Source organism: Heterodontus francisci, chromosome 10 (assembly GCF_036365525.1).
Source record: "Heterodontus francisci isolate sHetFra1 chromosome 10, sHetFra1.hap1, whole genome shotgun sequence".
Classification (NCBI taxonomy): domain Eukaryota; kingdom Metazoa; phylum Chordata; class Chondrichthyes; order Heterodontiformes; family Heterodontidae; genus Heterodontus; species Heterodontus francisci.
In genome coordinates, this window is record NC_090380.1 from 98982767 (window position 1) to 99005178 (window position 22412).

Sequence of the window (22412 nt, forward strand, 5' to 3'; positions counted from 1 at the left end):
CAGAATCCACACACTGTATATTCTTTTATTTGTTCTGGATTCTAATGCAACCAATCTATTCTTCTTCATTCTGCAACCTATTTGTGTGTGTGTGTGATTCTCGTGTGTGTGTGTGTGTATGTGAAAGTTGGAGTGTAGTTTATTATTTTATTTAGATAGGGTTTTGGTTTTAAGTACAATGAACTAATCTCTTTCTTGTTTCAACTCAAGAAAACCTGTCCGATTGGTTCTTTTATGACCATAGCACATAACAGGCTTAAGCACTCACTGAATTGGTAAGCACATCCACTGTTTAAAAGAAATAAATCCTGTTGTGGTCAAATTAGGAGAGGGACAAGAGGGGAGCCTTTCGACCCCTCCTTGCCTGATCATAACAGTAAGCATAAAGGTTTGTACACAGAGCTTTAATGGAGACTTGTTGCTGCGGCTTACACATGCTAACTGACTGTGCAAGAGAACTGAATCATGTGAAATTGCATCACTTCCTGTGATGATGTACATATCGGCATACACATATATTTAAATGATTATATTTAACATACTAACAAATACATTATCACAACAACAGATGGTGTCTGGTTTACATTTTGGAACAGTCTGGGCTGCCCATTCAGGGGGAAAGAAACAGCTGGGTGGCAACTGTACCTAATAATGGAAGAATTAAGTTTAACAGGTCAATTAGAGATTCTACTTTACAGAGAAGCAGTAATGACATGTTAAATGGGCCTTCCACCTCCGTTAATGCAGCTAACTGGTCATTGTGCCATGCCGTCTGAGCAAGGCAATAACACACACAAAAGCTGATTTAAATGCTATGTAGAAGTGAACGATAATTACAAACGGATTCCACTGAAAACAATTTGTTATCACAAGACAACATTTAGAATTATAAGCAGCAATTGTCCACAACAGCATAGGACACTGCGTGAAATTACATCGAAAGCAGGGCTATATTTGAAATGATTTCCTGTTTCTCCTGCAAGTCTGCCAGAGTTTCCCCCCACCAAGGCTGGCCTCATTTAAGCAGTTTTTTTAAAAAAGAAAATGCAACATTGAAGGCAGAGCAAGCTGTGGGCTGTCTTTGACAACAAAACAGTCCCACTATTGCCTTAAAGGTAATTATGGCTCTTAATTCCTCAATAAAAGTAAGCTGAGTGCTTCAGCTTGGATGCTATGGCAACTGAGCATTCTTACCCTGTCACTGGATCATGTTACACTGGACCTCAATTCATCAAAATGCTTAAAATGTTGCATGGGCCACATGATTTGACACAGCCAATAAGCTGCTGCTAAGTAAATGCCCTTGACAAATCGAGGCGACTGCACTAGTCTCAGCAGCAATTTGCAGCTGCTTTCTGCTTCCAGCAGAGTAAACTGGAATTTTTATTTTGTTGTTTGTTGCACACTGTCCATAACCTTTGCCCTTATTAATAATGGCAAGGAACGAGCTTTCAATGAAGCAGAAAGTGGAGCTTATTCTTCAAAGTGAAGGCAAAAGCCAGAGGCAGCTGGCTGAACTGTTTAACATTGGAAAAACCCAGGTACAGACCATCCTGAAGAGAAAGGCGGAAATACTTGAAGCCTATGAAGGCAACAGAGATACAGCTCGTAAAAGGCTGTGTGTCCGCATGGAGCACGGTTACCTCAACTTGATAATGTGTAGATGGTTTCAGCATGTCCAGTCTCAGGGTATACCAGTCAATGGGCCTATCATTCAGAAAGCGGCGCTGCACTTCGCTAAAGAGCTGGGCATCAATGACTTTAAAGCTTCAAACGGGTGGCTGAGAAGTTTTCGCAGTCGCAACAACATCAGCTTTGAAACCTTTTGCGATGAAAGCCCTGGTGTTAACCAAGCCTGGGTGAGGAGGACTAGCTGTTAACTGTAGTATTGTGATGCTGGCATTTTAATTCATGAGAACACTATGTCTTGTGTAGGGTTTTTCTGATTTTTGAATTAACAACCTTACAAATCCTAGTTGCAGCCCAAATTTTTTAAAGCATTTCGCAATGGCTGATAATATATATGCTGTAGGGCTTTTACCGCACATTAGATAACTGGCGAGGGTTATAAAGGATTGTCAGCATCTGTGGACATGACAGACAAGTTAACCTTTCCAGTGTGACCCCTTCATTTGAAACACTAACTTGTCTTATCCACCAATGCTGCTTGGCCTGAGTATTTCCAGCATTTTCTGTTTTAGTTTCAGATTTCCAACATCTGCAATCTTTTTTTACTTTTTGATTATAAAGTGTTGTGCAAAATAAAGTGTTTTGCTTCCTTTACATTGCATAGCGCTCTCATTGTTCTGGTGGAACTGTGCATTTGCACTGTGCAATTGTACAGTGTAAGGCTGCTGCTTGTAAGTTGGGCCTTTCAGGGACAGGTAAGAGGGAGGAATTTGGTGGCAGGAGTGGTTGAATACACTCTAATCTATTCTTGGGGTACCTTTAAATGGCTGTTTCAAGAGTAAAACAAATAGAGGCTTAGGAGGGTTGTCTATGCTATCTTGTCTATGCTAATCTTTCATGTTAGAGAATTGATTTATTTCACATGAGTCTCAAAGAGGAAAAAGGCCAAGTTTTGGACTTATATATATATTCCTTGCATTAAGTTTCCTGGACACTCCTCATAAAAGCATCTAAAGTCTAGTACAAATCAGTATGTGCCTTTACCTGCCCATTATTGAGGTACATGTTGCAAGCCCCAAAGGGTGAAACACCCTTGAAAAGACCAGTCAAGTGGTTGTTCGAGAAGCAAGAGTTAACGTTTCATCTGATGAAGGGTCACTGACCTGAAAAGTTAACTCTGCTTCTTTCTCCACAGATGCTGCCTGACCTGCTGAATAATTCCAGCACCTTCTGTTTTTACTTCAGATTTCCAGCATCCACAGTATTTTGCTTTTATATTAGCATAGTGCTTGTTATTGGACTAGTAATCCAGAGGCCAAGACTAATGATCTGGAGCCATGGGTTCAAATCTCACCAAAGCAGCTGGGGAATTTAATTGTAATTAAATCTGGAATTTAAGAAGCTAATATCAGTAATGGTGACTGTGTAACTACTGATTTGTCATAAAAACCCATTTGGTTCACTAATGTTCTTTTAGGGAAGGAAATCTGCTGTCCTTATCTGGTCTGACCTATATATGACTCCAGAGCTATAGCATTGTGATTGACCCCTAACTGCCCTCTTAAATGGCAGAGCAGCTACTTGTTTGTATTCAAGGCGGCTCACCACCACCTTCTCAAGGGCAATTAGGGATGGGAAATAAGTGCTGGGCCTTGCCAGCGATGCCCACATCCCACGAATGTATGAATTTTATCACATGACATTGTGAGCCCCAGTCCCTTTTGCTCTCTGTATTGCCTCGGAAACAGGCTTGCCTCAGGTGCTAGCAAGAATTATTATCTGGTCACTCATTGACTTGCAATTTGTGGGATCTTGCTCTGCACAAACTGGCTCCCTTGTGTGCCAACATGACTACAGTGACTGCACCTCAAAAGGTTGTGAAGTGCTTTGTGATGTCCCGAGGATGTAATAAGGTGCTATATGAATGGAAGTTTATTTTTGTTTTTCTTCCCCTTCTTCCTTCCTAGAAAGTGCTTTTGTCGACATTGAGCGAGGATAGCCACATGTGATTCGGCCCCCACACCACCCGCAACCTGCTGGCCCTCATGTTTAGCCTGACATTTAAAGAAGGAATGAGAAGATAATAGCATCCGGGGAAAATATTGTGAAGATGAGGTCCTTGCTTCTCTCTTGTAGACTCTACAAGTACTGATACTGCTCCGTGTATTGGTATTTGCTGCATATTTTGCTTAACAGGAAAGCAAATGTCACTTCATGTGTAGGTTTTCCACCAATTGATTTATAATGAGCAGAAATCTATTCCCATATGCCAGCTCCCAGCATTGTGGGTTCAATCCAAACACTTGAGTGCATAATCTAGGTTGACACTTCAGTGCAGTACTGGTGCCGTCTGCAAAACTGAAACCTCACTAGCTTTTCTGTGACTTTTCCTGTAGTAAATTAGCACCAATGAAACTAGTGGCAAGATTGATCTTTCTCTTTATTCACTTTCAACAGATGGTGTCAGGCAGAATTAGATATCCTAAAGAGCAGTCAGTTTGTGGCAAAATCAGGTACAATATTTTCTGATACGAATGGTGTCAGTGTTTTATATTTAAAACTAATTTTTTAATAACACCTTTTAATGTAGGAAAACATCCCAAGGCACTTCACAGAAGCATAACCAAAAAATGGACACAGCACCAAAGAAACAGACAAAGCTTTGTGTAGAGCTTTGAGGCAACAAAGGCCAGTTCAAAATGTTCTTGACTGCAAGTGCACCCTTTTATTATCTGCTGTCTGGAAAGATATCAAAGGGGTACAAAAATTGCTGGTTTGTTTTGCACCCCCTGTGAATTAACATGATGGTTTTGGGATCTGGCTGTTCCAGGGTGTAAATGTTCCCTGATGAGATGATGACACCACCCTCTTACCCTCAGACACCATTCTTAGCCAACTCACAAGCTGCATCAGATCCTTTCAGGAGTTTAATGTTATGCAAACTTGTATTAGGCCTCTGATAAACAGGGATCACTGCTGCTACAAGTCCTGGGCAGACTGGAGACTTTTACTAATAAGCTGAACGCTTCACGAGTTAAAACATTAGACCAAAAGACAAGACAAATTACTTAGAAATGGTGAGTTTGTGGCATTGGAACTAGCTTTGAGAAAACAGGAAGTATAAAATTGACAAGGCTATTTTCACCCTGTGAAATTGCATGTCAAGCCTTTTGGTTTCAGTTTGTAAATGTGTGACATGATGGTGTGATTCATGTCACAAAGAATGGATGCTATTGTGAGGAATATGATTGTGGCTCTTCTGGACTTTTTTTTCTGCAATGGTGACAATCCTTCCTTTGGTTCTTGGAATGAAATTATACTAATTAGTTTTGATTTTGAAGCCTCACTGAATAAAACTATTAGATTGCATGGAACATTATCTCTGTACCCTGGTGTACAGTATTTGCTTACAGTTAAAGGTAGCAATCGGCAACAGCTTTAACAGAAATCAATACTGTATTAAATTTAAAATTAAAATCAAACAGTTGAATGCATGAAACATGTCCCAATCCAGCTTAAGATGTTAAGATTATTGGTAGTTTGTATGTGTTGATAAGTTTTAATTGAGCAATTAGAAGCCTATGGAACAGGAGGAAACTATAAGGTCCATCATGCTTTTCTCTGTTCTTTGAAAGAACTATCCAATTAGTGCTACTCCCCTGCTTTTCCCCATTGCCCTGCCAATTTTTCCTTTTCAAATATATATCTAATTTGCTTTTGGAAGTTACTATTTAATCTGCTTTCACAGGATCACAGAATTGTTACAGTACAGAAGGAGGCCATTCAGCCCGTCGTGTCTGGGCCAGATATCCGAAAGAGCAATTTACCAAGTGCTACTCCCCAGCCTTCTCCCCATAGCCCACCACATTCTTTCTTTTTAGATAACAATCCAATTCCCTCTTGAATGCCTTGATTGAACCTGCCTCCACCACACTCAAAGGCAGTGCATTCCAGATCCCAACCACGTGAAAAGAAATTTCCTCAGGTTGCTATTGCTCCTTTTGCCTTAAGTCAGTTTCCACACCAATGGGAACAGTTATTCCCTATCTACTCTGTCCAGACCCCCCCATGATTTTGAATACCTCTATCAAATCTCCTCTCAACATTCTCTTCTCCAGAGAAAACAGTCCCAACTTCTCCAATCTATCCACATCACTGAAATTCCTCATCCCTGGAACCATTCTCGTGAACATTTTCTGCATTCTCTCTAATGCCTTCACATCCTTCCTAAAGTGTGGCACCCAGGACTGGACACAATGCTCCGGGTTGGGGCCAAACAAGTGTTCTATACAAGTTTTACATAACGTAGCTTTATTAACTGCTCTCTCAACCTGTCCTGCCACCTTCAATGATTTATGCACATATACACTCAGGTCCCTCTGCTCCTGCAGCTCCTTTAAAATTGTACCCTTTATTTTGTATTGCCTCTCCTCGATCTTCCCACCAAAATGAATCACTACACACTTCTCTGCATTAAATTTCATCTGCCACTTGTCCGCCTATTCCACCAACCTGTCTATGTCCTTTTGAAGTTCTACACTATCCTCTTCAAGTTCATAATGCTTCCAAGTTTTGTATCATCTGCAAATTTTGAAATTTGTGCCCTGTACACCAAGGTCTAGGTCATTAATATATATCAGGAACAGCAAGGATCCCAACACCGACCCTTGGGAAACTCCACTACAAACCTTTCTTCAGTCTGAGAAACAACCATTAACCACTTCTCTCTGCTTCCTGTCACTTAGCCAATTTCATATCCCATTTTGTCCCATATAACTTTGCTCACAAGTCTGGTTGTATGGCACTTGATCAGATGCTTTTTGGAAGTCCATGTACACCACATCAACAGCATTGCCCTCATCATCCTTCTCTGTTACCTCATCAAAAAACTCCAGCAAGTTAGTTAAATAGGATTTGCCCTTCACAAATCTGTGCTGGCTTTCCCTAAATAACCTGAATTTACTATTCTTTCAGGCAGTGCACTCCATATCATAACTTGCTGTAGAAAAGATATTCTCATCTTCTTCTGCTCCCCATTCAGTTCTTTTGCCATTAGATTGATTTGTTTTTCTGGGGTTTTTTGTGATTGGCTTTTTTTTTCTTTCACAGAAGTTTCAAGCTAAGTTGTCAGGACATACTAGTTATTCTCCAGTGGTGCTGCCCTCAGCTTCTCCTAATGTAGGTCCTACTCTTTGGGTTGTGTCTGGAAGTGAAACTGTGCCTGTGCCAGCCAATGCAGCTACGGCATCAGATGACCGATCTACTACCTCAGCACCCAGCAATTCAAGAAACATCAGAAGGGAGTCACCTTCATCATCCAAAGCTGTATCCACACCAGCCAGCTCCAACTGCCAAAGGTCTGTAAAAGCGATACCACAATGGTACTATTTCGGTAATGGGCACAGAGATCCTTAAATGGTCATTTAGAACTATTTTGTTGTCTGCCTTACTGCAACAACACCTTGCATTTACATAGCACCTTTAATGTAGTAAAACATCCTAAGGCACTTCACAGGAGTGTTATCAAACAAGGAAGAGAGAGGGGTAGAGACTGAGAGGTTTGGGGAGGGAATTCAGAACTTGGGGCCTAGGTGGCTGAAGGCAAGGCTGCCAATGATAAACTGATGAAAATTGGTGATGTGCAAAAAGGCAAGAATTGGAGGTGTTTAGAGATCTGACGGTCATGGGGCTGGAGGCGGTTACAGAGATAGGGAGTGACAAGGCCACGGAGGGATTTGGAAAAAATGGATGAGGATTTTAAAATCGGGGTGTTGATGGACTTGGAGCAAGTCTAGGTGATGAGCACAAGGGTGATGGGTGAACAGGACTTGGTGCGATTTAGGATGCAGGCAGCAGGATTTTGGATGAGCTCAAGTTTACAGAGGGTGCAAGGTGGAAGCAGCCAAGAGATAAAGTCTAGAGGTAACAAAAACATGGACATAATGAATTGCATAATAAATCTGTCACTCCAATTAAAGGTCTTGTGCCAAGCAAGTACGTGTCAGATTGTCTGAGTGGTTGAATTATATCTATTAAAAAATCAATAAATTACTGTTAACTAAACATGGCTGTTTCAAATCTTATCGAACAGTTAGGAAGCCAACGAATGAAGATTGAACAATAAAAGAAGAGCTAGAGTAAACCACTGATCAGGGAAAAAGAGAATCAAAGGGAGGAAAAAAGAAATAAAATAACTTGCATCTTGGAATTATCAGCAGAGAGCAACAGCGACATTGAATTTCTGGGCAGTAATGAAATGAACTGATCACATTAAATTAAAATGCAGCACACGAATCAATGCACAAGAATGTTTTGACTGCGATGCTCTCAGAATAAAGTGAGAGAATGGCAGACACATGCTGTGCAATAATAGACACTGCTTTGCTAGCTTGTCTAAATGACACTGTTATAGGCTGTTTCTATGTCACTTATTTTCCTGCAGCTTCTTATCCTGGTGTGTATGTGGTTTAACAAAAAGATTGACACAAATATATAAATTATTATTTTTCTTTTTTAATTTTATTGAATGTTTTGCCATTTGTTCTTCCCTTTCTTGCCTGCTTTCCTCAAAATACTAACTCATTTGTGGTATATTTTTCATGGGTGTTAGTCTGATGGTACCTTACCCAAGAGGCCATCCTTTGCGTACAGGCTTGGGCAGACTGTTCAATCCTTGGGTCAAGGAGAGGTCCGAGTACTTAATTCACAACGAAGTCAAATCATCGTCTCAACATATATGTACCCACAGCAGCAGCATTTAAATCCAGGGCCTTTGTAGCCAGAATGGCTCAGTTCAAACCGACTTACTCACTGAGCCATCAGGGGCACTTCTTCTGGCATCTAATGTTGTCAACTTACATGGCGACAAGATTTGGAGACAGACATTTTAATAAAAGACATACTCCTGAGTTTTACTTATTATTTACTGTATTGAATGATTTTAATAAAAGTGTGACTACACTTAATAAACCAGAATCTAAACAGCTTACAGTTCTTTAATGTCATTATGTACCGTGATGTCTGCACAGCAGTGGATAGTTAACAGACATCGAAATGGGTGAAGGGGCAAGAGAAGAATGTTAGGAGGAAGGAAAAACAGATTTGAAGAGGAAGGTCTTCACCAGGCTTTTGAAGGCAGGGAGGAAAGTGGTATTGTAAAGTTAGGGAGTTTCAGAGGAAGAGAGCAAGGTGAAGGAATGACTACTGATGGTGGAATGAAGGGAGTAGGGAGTGAGAAGTAGGCTGGTGTTGGATGACTGGAGGGTATGCGCAGAGATGCAAGGCTGGAGAAGGTCACTCATCTTCTTTAATAGGTGGCCATTTAAAAGTGCTAACTTCAAAATCTGTTTGAACTTTTAAAGCCCCAGCAGTGTTATTCTGTGACCCTACAGGAATGGTGTGGGTTGATGACCCTTATAGTTTATCTCTTCTTTCATTTGGAGGAGGGTCTCTTCTCATTTGACCAGAGCTTGTCCTATATAAATTCAAGCCCCAATGGACCAAATGCTGGAAGGTGGGATTAGGCTGGGTGGCTCATTTTTCAGCCAGGGCAGACACGATGGGCCAAGTGGCCTCTTTCTGTGCCGTAAACTTTCAATGATTCTATGGTCTGTGGTGCTGTGCTATGCTAATACTGCATGTTCCTGCACTGCCTTCAGTCGATAACTAATGTGTTGCTTTGTCGTTTTTGGAGGGCGGGTTAAATGCAGGATGATAAGGGAATCAGTCCAAAATCCTCCCCTGTTCTTTCACCTAACTGGCTCAAGCTTGCCTCCATTGTTGGTATGCTACCTGTAGCACTGGAAAGCTGCATTCTGTAATCTAATGGCTCTCTCCCTCAAACACTTTATTTCAGTGACCTGATGAGACATAAATTCATTTTGTTCTGTTTCCTCCCAGAGAACCAAATGATTATCACAAGAATATTTTACAGCAAAAAACACAAGTAAGTTTACAAACAAATCTTCCTGTATTTTCCTTTATTTTGTTTTTTGAAAGTGCAGTGTCATTATGTAAGAGCAAGCCTGATGAGGATGGGAATTTAAAAACAGGCTAAAGCAGTTACTGTCAAATGATCCTAAATGGGGAAATGTTTGATTCCTCAAATCATAGATTGAAATCTTTACTCCCTCTGATCACATAGAAAAGGGTATTGCGCAATATTAATATGTATTGTCTTAATCGTGATTCACTTTTCTTCTCCTATGGCACCAATATGCTAAAACAGCCTGGTGATGACGTTACATTATGTCTGATCTCCTATTGGACCACCCCACTCCTGTCAACGCTAAATTTCACAAAGGTGTCAATGTAGCTTTGAGAAGAGTAAAATTAAGTCAAGAAAGGAATAGTCCTCAAAGCCTGTTGATGAATTGAAATGTATTTTCTTTCACCAGCCTACCTCACAGGAAGCTTATCAAATTACAGCTCTACAAGAGCTTATTAAACAAATTAAGCGGGAAACAGAAGCACTTCAAAGGGAACAGGAGACTGTGAGACAGAAGCTTGGCGCACAGGTAAGACGTGGTATTTGCATGTTGAATTTGATTGCCAACAGGACCTGTGCAACTCTATTGTAGCTTGGGAGTGGCACTTTGACTTTTGAATGGGGCCTCAGTATGTTTGCCTGTGGCTACCCAGAGAGCCAAATATGTTGTGCTCACACAAGCTGTATTTCAGGAGTAGGGTGCACTTTTATTTAAGCAGGATCAGCAGAAGCAGGACTGGAATCTGAACTTCAGGTGTCAGGCTTAGCATTTTCTGAAGGAAAGCAGCCCGCATTGCATTGTGAAAGAGAAATGAAACCCGCAAACCAAAGATAATTTTATCTTAAGTATCGGTTTCCAACTTGATAATGGATTGTGATGTTACAGGCTTAATAACCCTAAAATTTCTTCTTTCTGTTTGCTTTATGCCTCTGTGGAGTGGGGAAGTGAAACCTTTCTGAACTTTTCTTTAAAAGAAACGATGTTGAAAAGTCAGCTTTTGAGTAAATTTATAAGGCAATTTAAGACCATGACTCAACCTTTGCATCAAGCAAAGAATCATAGAATGATAGAGCACAGAAATAGGCCATTCGGCCTGGGCTTGTGCATGTGCCAGTGTCAACTCTTTTGTGGAGCTATCCCATTAGTCCCACTCCCTCATGGAACATTGTCCATGCAAAATGGCTTCACATCGAGGGTGATGTTATGGAAATATGTGATAGTCAGTAACTTATTTCCAGATAATAGTCAACTGCAAAAGCAAGTTTGAGATCTGCAATTGCCTTGTCACACTGTCTCCTGGCAAAGAGAATTAAACAGGAAATTGCAGGCTGCTTCCCAACTAGTGTTCGCTATGAACACCACTCCTCACCTGCACTTCCCACTCAGAGTTAGCGCTCACAACTGCAGAAATAATAGTCAGAATTTTATTTGGGCGCCACACTGTGCGGTGGCACCCTTTAAACTCAGCGGGGTGCCCGCATTTAGCTGCCGCCGCAGAGGCCCTGCGATATTAATCGCAGGGGCACATTAGAATTACGGTGCCGAGCCGCCCTCCCCATATTATGTGGGGAGAGGCGGGACATTCGGCGCAGTGAGAGTTTTTTTGACAGCTGTGCAGCTGGTGCTGGGGCCCTCTTTTAAGCACCCCAGCACCTGCTTCCTGACAGCTGTCGAAGAATACTTACCTGACTGCTGAAGAGTGGGGCTGCTGTCAATCTGGCAGCAAAGCAGAAAGTGCTGCAGAAATCCAGCAGGTCAGGCAGCATCTGTGGAGAGAGAAGCAGAGCTAACTTGTCCAAGTTCACAGACCTGAAAGTTAACTCTGCTTCTCTCTCCACAGATGCTGCCTCACCTGCTGAGTTACCCCAGCACTTTCCGCTTAGCTGCCACATACTTACCCTGCTTGTCCCAGTATCCTGTGAAGTTGTGTTCCTCTTCTTCCATTCAAGTGTAACATTCCTTCTTGTAGGCGTGCCGCACCTGGGTGATTAATCTTAAATTTGCACATTCCAGGATGTGAGACTTAAATCGACCATAAAAGGTATTGCAGAGGTTTACAGAGAACACACTGACACAAATGGGAATGCACGGGTGTCACAGCAATGTAAATATGTCTTTCACTAAATGTTCCTCGCCAACATGTGTGTCCTTTTCTCTGTGGGAATGATGTGTGCCAGCATGAAGCGCTAATGTCACATCCCTTTGCAACATTGGATCTTCAGAAGGAGCAACGTATGCATTAACATCATTGCCATGCCACCATTATGCATGAGCGTCTACACAAATGCTGTGACATGGACATTGGCTCAGTCAGCTGCTGCCTCTAATGGTTTACACAGGGATGTTGCAGATGTGGACTGGTGCACAGCAGGTGAGCGAGGGTGATGTATGACTTGCAGAGCTCATGTCGGTTCCTATGGAGCAGACAGCCTTTATCTGATAAGCCACTTCCATACGTCCCTAGCTCACTGCTAGCCCTGCATGCAGAGCCTGGGTGCCATTTGCCCTCCCATGCGTCTTTCACGCTGTAGGTCCTCAGCGTCCTCACAGCCCGAGGAGGAATCCTATTCTCTCTTCATCATGCCAGGCCTGCCCCCTGTTGGGTGCGTAGTTGTGCAGGGCAGCAAAGAAAGGAGCTGGCCTTTTTGGCCACCCTATCCATACAGGCATTGGAGGCGCTCTTTCAGCATGCCGATCTCCTGTTCAATGGTGGCTTATGTAGCTCAGTGGCTGGCATTGTATCTCTCCTCTGCAGCAGTGGTGGAGTCTCTCACTGGTGTCGGGAGCCATGTCTGCAAAGGATAGCCCTTATCTCCAAGAAGCCACCCCTCCATCTGAGCCAGTTCAGTGAACAGTGGTGGCAGCTGGGACTGGTCATCTTTGAGCAGGGCACAGAGACATGTCACCACCCTCTCTACATGCGCAATCGCCTCGGACACTGGTGCTCTGACATCCGATGGCATGTCATGTGAGGCCTGTAGATGCACGGCAAACGTAATGGCGGGCTGCCCTTGGGGGCTGCTGGTCATGACCAGGGGCCACTACGTGGATCGCACCTGCCTGTTGATTTTGCCTCTGGCGCATGTAGATCCTCAGGAGCAGAGGATCACACAATGTAGGATGAGCCATACCTATTTCCATGTAATAAATAAGGTTGAACCCTTCATGTATGCGAAGGTCCTAACAGGGCAGGGATTGATGTTGACGGGTACATCAGCTGCTTTCCTGAATCAACTATGTGGCGTGCCATGACATTGCCCATCTTGGCCAACACTCAGAGTGGCACAGCATGACCACATCAAGATCCTACCAGCTGAATCGATTGCCCCCACCATCCATAAAACCTTAATGCTCCTGCCCTTTATGGCATCCTCCCCACACAGAGGGTGCCTAGTATGCCATTACTCCCTCACAAACACAGAGCATACAATGTTGCTGGAGGGATGGTACACAGTACCTCCCTTCATGCCAGCACTGCTTTCCCTCCAGTAATCCCAGACCCCCTCCCTTTAAGAATGCAGAGTTAGACCCCTGAATATCCCCCCTCCTTCTTCCCTCTAGGAATGCGGAATGAGAACCCTGTGTATCCCCACCTCCCGCCTCCATTTAAGAATGCAGAGTTAGACCCCTGAATATCCCCCCTCCCTCCGCCCTTCCGTAATACAGAGTGAGACCTCAGAATAACAGAACTTACCTTCGCTGGCAACCACTTCTGCCTCTGAGGACCTGATGGCTTTTCAAATCGTGAACGGGACGGCTCGTGACATCTGCCCGTTCAGCGAAAAATCTGGAAGTGTCAGTGGAGAGGTGGTGGGTGCATAATCAGCAAAGGTAAGTACCGTTTACCATATGCTAATTGTAGTGCCGCCATGCGACAGGGGAGCTGCACTGAGGTCCCGCTGCCGCCGGTAATATGCGGCGGGTCCTTCTCAATGTCACAGGTTGAGGCGGGCCTCTCCCCGCAGCATTTTACCAGCCCCCGCGCCACGATTCGCGGCGTCGAGGGGGCGGTAAAATTCAGCCCAATGTGTGTTTAAGTCTCATGTTGGACAAGTTTCAGCTCGTGGTCTTCTGTGTGAACTGTATCTAATGACTACACTATGCAGGAAGAACTGCTTGGTATTGCCACAAAAGCTGCCTTTACATTGCAGCTTGGACCTTGGGAGAATGAGCTTGCTGAACCAAAACCACCCTGTTTTTGTTTTAACATTGTGCAGCTGGCCTTCCTGTAAAATGGCGGCATTTTAGAAGCTCAGCAAACCATGGGCTGGATTTTAAGAAGCCCTCGACAACGTGATCCGTGGTGGGGGGCTCCTGAGGATGCTCCGGATGAGCCCACCACGGACCTTGACGCCAGCAGGGCCTGGCCCAATCCTCCCAGTGGTGGCGAGGCTCTGTGTGGGCCGCACCCACCCCCCCAACCCCTCCCCCGGTGCTGTGCGACGGAATCACAATTTAAATACACAAATCAATAAAACTAATTAATTTAAATACAATTACCTGTGATCTCGAGGGCCCGCCACAATCTTCGCGCGGCGGCCAGTACTCCCGCGCCTTCTGATCCCCGTCTGGGGAAACGAGGTGTGACGCGGGTGGGGAAGGGGGAGGAGGTGAGTTTATCAGTGCAGGGGGTGGGAGAGAGGGGGATGGCGTCAAATACCTGTAATGGGTGTAGGGGATGGTGGGAAGGGTTGAACCTTAAACTTTGTGCAGTTTCGAGGGGGCAGGGAAGGTCAGATGTAAAAGGTAAGTGTTTTTGGGGGGGGAAGGGCAAATATTTATAGTAATTGTTATTAGGGGGGTGGGAAAGGGGAAAAAGAAATGGTTATTTATTTGTGGGGTAAATTTCGTTAAATATTTAAATCTGCCGGCTGGGCTGACTGCCCTTTAAAAATGGCACAGGCAGCTGACACCATTGCCGGGGATGGATAGCCCTCACATGATTGGTGCGATGGCAGGCCGCCCTGGTGATTTAAATGAGCCGCCGCATCTAAGATCGCGGAGGCTCTTTGATGTGCGGCCTGCACGGGCATGCCGCCATTTTTTGAGCTCATCGCTGAGATCGGCGCTGGGCTCATAGAATCCAGCCCCATGTGTGCACAGGCAGGCTGACTAACATTTTGGCCAGCATGCGTGAGCAGAGTATGGGCATCACAAAATTCACTCAACAAAATGGTGTGCCATGGGATACACTGCAGAATATCTCTAGTAGTAAGTGATGGCAATGTTACCATAATGAAGTTCCATATATTATGGAGGCATGGTTCTCATACTGACGTCTGTCCTCCTGCATGCAAATTACCTACCCTCTAGTGCCAAGGTGACTATGGAGACCACTTTTGGTGCTGTTTTCCCAGATCTGACAGGTTGAACACCAGTGAATTGTCAGACATAATCATTTTTGTTTCTGCCACTTGAACTTTAAGGTACAAGCAGTACAAGTAAAGTGAGATTTCCAGTGACTCATTTTAGCCATAGCACAGGTAGCACTCTTGCCTTTGAGTCAGAAGGTTGTGGATTCAAGCCCCACTTCAGAGTCTTGTGCATATAATCTAGGCTGGCACTGCAGTGCAGTACTGAAGCAGGACTGCACGATCAGAGGTGCCATCTTTTGAATGAGACGTTAAAACAAAGCCCCATCTGCCCTCTCAGATGGACATAAGATCCTATGATATTATTCGAAGAAGAGTAGGAGAGTTCTTTTGGGATCCTGGCCAATATATATCTCTCAACTAACAACTAAAGCATAGATGATGTGACCATTTGCCTCATTGCTTTTGTGGGATCTTGCTGTGTGCAATTTGGCTACCGTGTTTCCTACTTTACAACAGTGACTACACTTCTAAAGTACTTCATTGGCTGTAAATCGTTCTCGGAAATCCTGAGGTTGTGAAAAGTACTGCATAAATGCAAGTTTTTTTTTTCCAATCAATTGGTAAGTACTCCACCTAGTCTGGTCCAGAGACCAGGAAGATCCTAAGCTCAGTCCCTAATCTGTGCTGAGACTGGGGCAGCAGTAGGTCTACCATAATTAGCTAGAGCATCCTGGGGGTGGGTGGAGGAAATAGGCCATGGTTTCCGCTCCTAGTCTCTCTCCACTAATTCTTATTGGAAAGGTGAAGTGTGTAGACATCAGGTGAAGACAAGCTAATGTTCACACTTCCCACAATCAAATAGGTTTCCAGCAGTCACTGCCTAGGTCAGTACTTGAAGAATGGCCACTTGGGTGAAGTACCAGAAGGCTGCCTCATCCCCCCACTTAGTCAGTGCCTTTAGGAGAGGAGGGAACAAAATTAAAAAAGCAGATAATCCTGAAAGCTTGAATTCTCAAACAGACTGATATGTATTTAACCCCTAGTGATGTTAGGTAAATTACCTGACTAATACGTTTATTTCTGCTTTTCTTTCTATCTCAGACATTTCACATTGCATTGTTTGGTCAGTCAAGTCCCACTCAACCTGAGGGGACATTAACTCCATCTATTGCAAATTGGGCAGTCAGCAGGAAGGACACTGTGCCAGGCGCAGGCAACAGCCCAACTACAGTAGCACCAGGTGCTTCAAACTCAGCACTCACCGGGCACGGGAAAGCCAGTCCAAATCCTCTGGTATCCTCCGAAAGGTCTTCTACCAGGTTAGACATTATTCAGTCTAGTACGTAATGTATGTGTCTCTGCACCTGCAATTTATTCATATCACAATGTACTTAATGTTAAGTCAGTCAAAAGCCAATCCAGAAAAAAAGACTCTTCACACAAATGTTTTTTTAAGAATCAGAATGCTCTTCCTCAAAAGGTCATGGAGAAAGAATCAATTGTGGTGTTTAAAAGGATAATAGATACTTAACAACAAAATGACCTGCATTCATCAATGCTCACCATTAATATGGAGTAAATCGGACACAAACTTTTTGAGTCTGCACATACGCAATTAAACATGGAAATCTGGAAGTTGCTGTCTGATTTGCCCTGTTCTTTCACAGGCTGCATTATACTAGTACCTCACCGATAGTCTTGCCATTAAAATCCAGGTAGGGGCATGAAGTTGATCTATCTGCCCACTAGTTACCCACTAAAAGCATTAGGAAAAAGTTAGGGCTGATGAATTCAGGTGTAAGTGAATTTTTAATTTTGTGATAGCTCTTAATTACTGCTGAACAACCTCTCTGGCCCTGAAAATTCAATTTTGTAAGTGTGGAGTCTCATTCCTTCAGAATTTAATTATTGGAGATTTTTTTAAAAAAAGCAAATCTAAACTGGTTGCACCTCAAAAGAGCTGGGACCAATGTCCTCACAGGATGGTTTGCCAGTGCTTTTGGGTAGGGTGTAAATTAAATTGGTAGGGGGATGGGATCCAGGATGTAGCATCGAAAGGAGAAATAAGGTGCACAAAGAATTGGGAGAGACAGATAGTCTGACCCCTTACTATTTCTTACTTTAGTACTAAGAAGGAATGGAATAAGATCCAAATTATGTTTACAGTCCATGCATGTAAATACACAAAGCATAGTAAATAAGGTATAAAAACAAGAAATGCTGGAACCACTCAGCAGGTCTGGCAGCATCTGTGGAAAGAGAAGCAGAGTTAACGTTTCGGGTCAGTGACCCTTCATCGGAACGGGTAAATAGTAAATAGTTCATAGTAAATAAGGTGGTGAGCTGCATGTGCAAATAGCCACATGGGAATACGATGTTGTGATGATAACTGGGTGATAACCCAGCAGACCTGGGTATTAAATATACCTGGATACAATGTGTTCAGGAGAGATAGGGAAGGAATAAAAGGAGGAGGGGTGGCAGTATTGATTAAGGAGAATACTACAGTGCTGGAGAGAGAGGTTGTCCTGGAGGGATCAAGGACAGAATCTGTTTAGTTACAGCTAAGAAACAATAGAGGTATCATTACACTACTGGGTGTATTCTATAGGCCACCAACCAGTGGGAAAGATTTGGAGGAGCAAATTTGCAGGGAAATTAGAGAGGCGCAAAAACTATAGTGTAGTGATAATGGGGGACTTTAATTATTCTAATATGGATTGGAATGATAATAGTGTGAAAGGTGGGGGGGGGGTGGCCGTGGGGAGGGAAGAGTTTCTGAAGTGTGCTGAAGAGAATTTTCTTGATCAGTATGTTTCCAATCTGATGAGGAAGCAGGCATTGCTGGATCTGATGATGCCTAATGAATAATGATGTAGCACATAGTTTATATGGCTCAGAGCTGCTTCATTACATATTAGGCTGTTGTGGGAACTGTTATTGGTATCCATCTGCAAGTGAGAGCCTTCACTAATATAATACTGTCTCTCTCAGAAGCAGCCCAAAATGTGTCAAACACACAAATTACAGTGAAGACACTGTTTAAATGTAAGAAAATGTGGTTGCCATTTCAAACACAGCATGGTCCATACACAGCAATGATATGAATAACCAGCCGATCCATTTTTGGAGGTGTTGGTTGAAGGAAAATGTTGGCCAGAACACCAGACGTTCTCCCTTGAATAGTGTCTTAAGGTCTTTAATATCCATCTAAATAGGCAGACAGGGCCTTGTCCAACATCTCATCCAAAGGATGACACATCTGACAATTCAATGTTCCTTCAGCAATTCACTGAAATCAGACTAGTTATGTGCTGAAGAACTGGAATGGGGTTCGAAGCCACAACTTTCGGCACTCGGGTGACAGTGCTACCAACTGAGCCAAGCTAACACCTGCACAGTGCTAAAAACATCACAAAAACTTTATGGCCACTTGTATAAGTTTTAATAGCTTATAATTTTTATAACGGGTTTAAAAGTCACAAGCATCCGTAAAGTTGATTTATTTTGAGTCCTTGGATGAAATTATCTTTATTTTATGTTTCCAGCAACATGAATTCAAATCTTCTCTCAAAGCCCAAAAATCAGAGTCTGAAAGGACTAAAGGTGGACGATGCGGCCCAGGTTCTGTCTGGTCGTGCTGTGGCCACAACAGGAATCTCAAATGGACAAGGAGAAATCAAAATGACCATTCTGTCAGGTGCAGGGCTGCCATGTATGGAAGAACGTGAGAGAATTGTCCCTCAAGAAAAGCACAAGGAAAGACTTGAAGTAGATATTGACTTGTCAAGGGTGAAGTCTGAAGTTGAGGATCATTCCACAGGCTCTGTTCATGATGCTGAAAGCTTACTTGGTGGACCTTTCCAGCAATCATTTAATGCAGAGCCGATGGTGCTACCATTCTGTATAAAAATAGTAAAAGATGACACAGCTAATTTTGTGGATGAACCAGACCTTTGCATCAGCACCCAGTTCCAACAGCAACAAACACAACCATTCTCAAAGCCCGTTCCTAAACATAAAGACCTCCACTCCACATCATTGGACAAGTTGCCCACACCAGACAGTAGTCAACTGGAGATCCTGAAAACCTTGTTAAAACTGACAACTAAAGAAAGGGACAGTTATAAAACACAAAATGACACATTATTGAGAAGAATACAAGGTTTAGAAAAGCAGCTTATAGAACTTACTCGGAAGAATATTAAGAAGGATTTTTGTCACAAGTGGACACAGTCTGACTTTGAACTAATTAACAACAACACAGCCACTTCAAGTGAAATCTGTTCTCAAACATTTACAAAATCTTTTGTTTGCTAAGTTTCTGTGTTGCCTGCTAAGTTTTCATACAATGATTAGTTACTAATATTTGTCCTTTTTTAAATATTTATTTGTCAAAAACAGAAGTAGTATTTTAATTTATTTTTTTTAAATATAAAGGACTAACTTCCAGTTTTGGTAAGATGAAGATAGAGAGGGAATATTTTCACTGCTGATGATTTCTGACAATTGTAACTTGAGTATATGAAGAATATATTTACAATTATAGATTAAATAATGAACAGCAGAAATCTTCTGTAAGGAGGTAATACTGCTTTGAGCTGGTGCAAATTGTGGCTGGTTAACATAACCAAAAAAAATCTTTCTCAGAACGTTACTAATTTGAGTTTCAAAATGATTCCCTCCCCCCCCCACCCTGCTATTTTATCCAGGACTGGGCTGTTTCCCCCACATATGGCACTAATTTGTGCTCATTTCCTAAAGTAACTTCTGATTTGAAAATAGTAGAATCTAGATTTTGAAATCTGGACAAAAAATGGGTAATGCCCTACCACCCAGGTTTAAAGGGAAGAGGAGCTTTTGTGTCTGCTTGTTCCTACTTGCGATATTAGGTTATTGACCTATTTTAATGTGTAAATAATTGGCCAGTGCTGATTCTAAATGTTTTACTGATATCTTGTTAAAGGGTAACTTGTCACATTTTGTCATTCTGGATAAACTGGAAAATCATTCATTGGTTATTTTTGATTTTGAACTCAAGTTTGATCGAGCCAAATATAAAAGCAAAATTCTTTGGATGCTGGAAATCTGAAATAAAAGCAGAAAATGCTGTAAATACTAAGTCTGGAAGCATCTGTGAAGAGAGAAATAAGAGTTAATGTTTCAGGTCGACGACCTTTTGTCGGAGCAGTTATGCCAAAAAGAATGTCCATGTCACACTTCTGAAAATGAAGGAAAAAATGGTGTGCACCTTTTTGTTTAAAATTAAGCAAAGAATGCAGGTTTTGATATCAGAATTAATGAGCATCGGCCAGCATTTCTATGATTTGGTATTGAGGTGAAACGTCATAAAAATACAAGCATAGGACAGGGTGGTGCAAAGATATTGACCTTGCATCTCTGGGACTTGGGTGCCAATTCAGTCTCAGCTGAAGAATGCAAGTCTCTTTGGGTTGTGAGGATCCTGTATGAAATGATTTTGGGTATTCTCAATCCAATTCATTCACGGGCATGGCCCTGCAGAATAAAACTGTCCTTTAATTAGGCACAAACAGCATGGTTGTTGCAGGAAATCTGGTCTGTCACATTGCTGCAATAATGGGTGCTCTTTCAAGTTTGAGCCCAAAGCACAATTTGAGGCAAATCAGAGGATGCTCTCCTGTGGGAGTGCTTGCTGTAACACTGGTTGCCTGGAGTGGAAAGCACTCCATTTCCCAGCACTAACATCCTTTGTGAGCATAAAATTTGCAACAAAACAAAAAATAAAATCTACACGAAATTTAACCTGAATAGAGCTGAATATTTCACAAACATCCCCATGTTATGTAAGTAACAAAAGTTAAGCTCCATTTAAGTTTACTGGAGCACTTTTCCTTTCCAATTTTTAAAAAAACATGTCTGTCATATTTGACACTTGTTATGCTGGGATGAATAAAACATGCTAAAAGTTCATTAAAATAATTTGATAGCTGAAGTTTCACAGGTTTAACTTTTTTTTGTGCAGTTGGATGATTTATTGGGGGGTTTTTAAAAGAAAAATAAGATTGTTTCACTCTTCTCTAGGAGGTACTGGGTTGCAGATTTCAGTAATGCAGCCATATGCTATTGTGTTCATTGAGAAAGTTCCCTGATAACTCATGAGTATATAGAGTGCATTGCTGAGCCACACAACCAGTAAAGTCCCAATTTTGATCCCCTTATGTGCTGAGTTAACTGCAGTGGGAGTAGGACCCTCAGTGCCCCAGGGTTAGTAATGGGTTTCCCTCTCCTAATCACCATCCAGTGACCTTTTGCTGAAATTACACATGTATGATACAGAGTGCAGACTGTGATGTCCTTGCAGTTGAGTAGCCTGCTACCAGTCACTATCAAGACTGACATGGCCTCTTTAAGGAGGTACCAGAGGCGGCTGTGGAATTGCATTTCAGTAAAGAGTTAATTCCTTGAAGAGATAAAGGGGATGGAAAACACTAACAATACCACCATCACTTCGCCTACCACTGGCTGCACAGAACATAACATGTCTAATACTTCATGCTCATTTTCAATAAAGTTTGTTGTTGGTAGAACATACAGATTAGTAAAACTAACTAAGAATAGACAACTTAATTATATGAACTACACAAGGAAGCTTTGGCTTTGCCAGTCTCTCCGATATGATTTTGCTTTCTTAAAACATGGCTAAGTAATGTTTGTGTGCACAATTAAGAAATGAAATTAACCAGGAAAATAACATGTAGGGGAAGCGTCTGTTAATGTTTAATATATTGATTGGAGCAAAGTAAGCTGTATGCATTGATTTTGTACATGGGCAGATATATAGGTTTAGAATTGTGTTTTCAGTGGCAATTTTTCTTACACTGGCACTGTGAAATAAATTGGAGCATGTAGTGACACCAATTACACACATCAGTGAGAAGCAGCGGAATGAGTTAAGAGAATAATATTGACTCTTTAATGTTAGCGAGGTTTCTATCTTTAAATAAATGAAAAGCCTTCAGCTAGTATATTAAAATTTATGCTCTACCCAACTGAACTTAAAAATTACAAATGTTTTTGCCTTAATGCATATGAAACTTTGCAAGAAAAATGATTAGGTTAATTATAAAATTCTTCATGCAGCAGCAATCTTACTGGAAGTAAGTAAATTGTAGCCTCAAGGGAGATGTTCTGCTGGCTATTTAATTTCAAAGCAATCAAAATGTTAAAATTATTCCAAAAGGCACTCATGTATGAGCAATATTAAAAAAAAGAAACATTCAATTGTTTCCACCTCATTAATGCAAAATGAACATCAGGAGATGAGGGGTAAGTTTTAAAGGTTTTGAGAAATAAACCAGTGGATTAGATTTGATGCAGTAATTTACCTTTATTAAAAATAAGCTCAATACGTCGACTGCACAATTTCATGCTCTGTTATATTTTGTATTGTGCCATTTTGACTTCCAAAAAGATTTATCTTCTGCCATACCTTGCAATG

The 22412-nt window shown here is 42.1% G+C and overlaps 1 protein-coding gene across 1 annotated transcript; it reads left to right on the forward strand.

The window, feature by feature from the left end:
- Positions 1-1369: 1369 nt before the first annotated feature.
- On the forward strand, positions 1370-19984 carry LOC137374254 (uncharacterized). Its single transcript, XM_068040039.1, has 6 exons — positions 1370-1859; positions 6739-6986; positions 9529-9574; positions 10026-10145; positions 16034-16251; positions 18481-19984. Exons 1-6 carry the CDS (start codon positions 1434-1436, stop codon positions 19250-19252), a joined length of 1830 nt encoding a protein of 609 aa, XP_067896140.1. The 5' UTR covers positions 1370-1433; the 3' UTR covers positions 19253-19984.
- The last annotated feature ends 2428 nt before the right edge of the window (positions 19985-22412 follow it).

Bases quoted from the DNA above. Each gene is read 5' to 3' on its own strand.
- LOC137374254 (XM_068040039.1), top strand. From the start codon at position 1,434: ATGGCAAGGAACGAGCTTTCAATGAAGCAGAAAGTGGAGCTTATTCTT. The intron at 1,860-6,738 runs GTGAGGAGGACT...TTTCTTTCACAG, and splicing joins CTGGTGTTAACCAAGCCTGG to AAGTTTCAAGCTAAGTTGTC. The intron at 9,575-10,025 runs GTAAGTTTACAA...TTCTTTCACCAG, and splicing joins TTTTACAGCAAAAAACACAA to CCTACCTCACAGGAAGCTTA.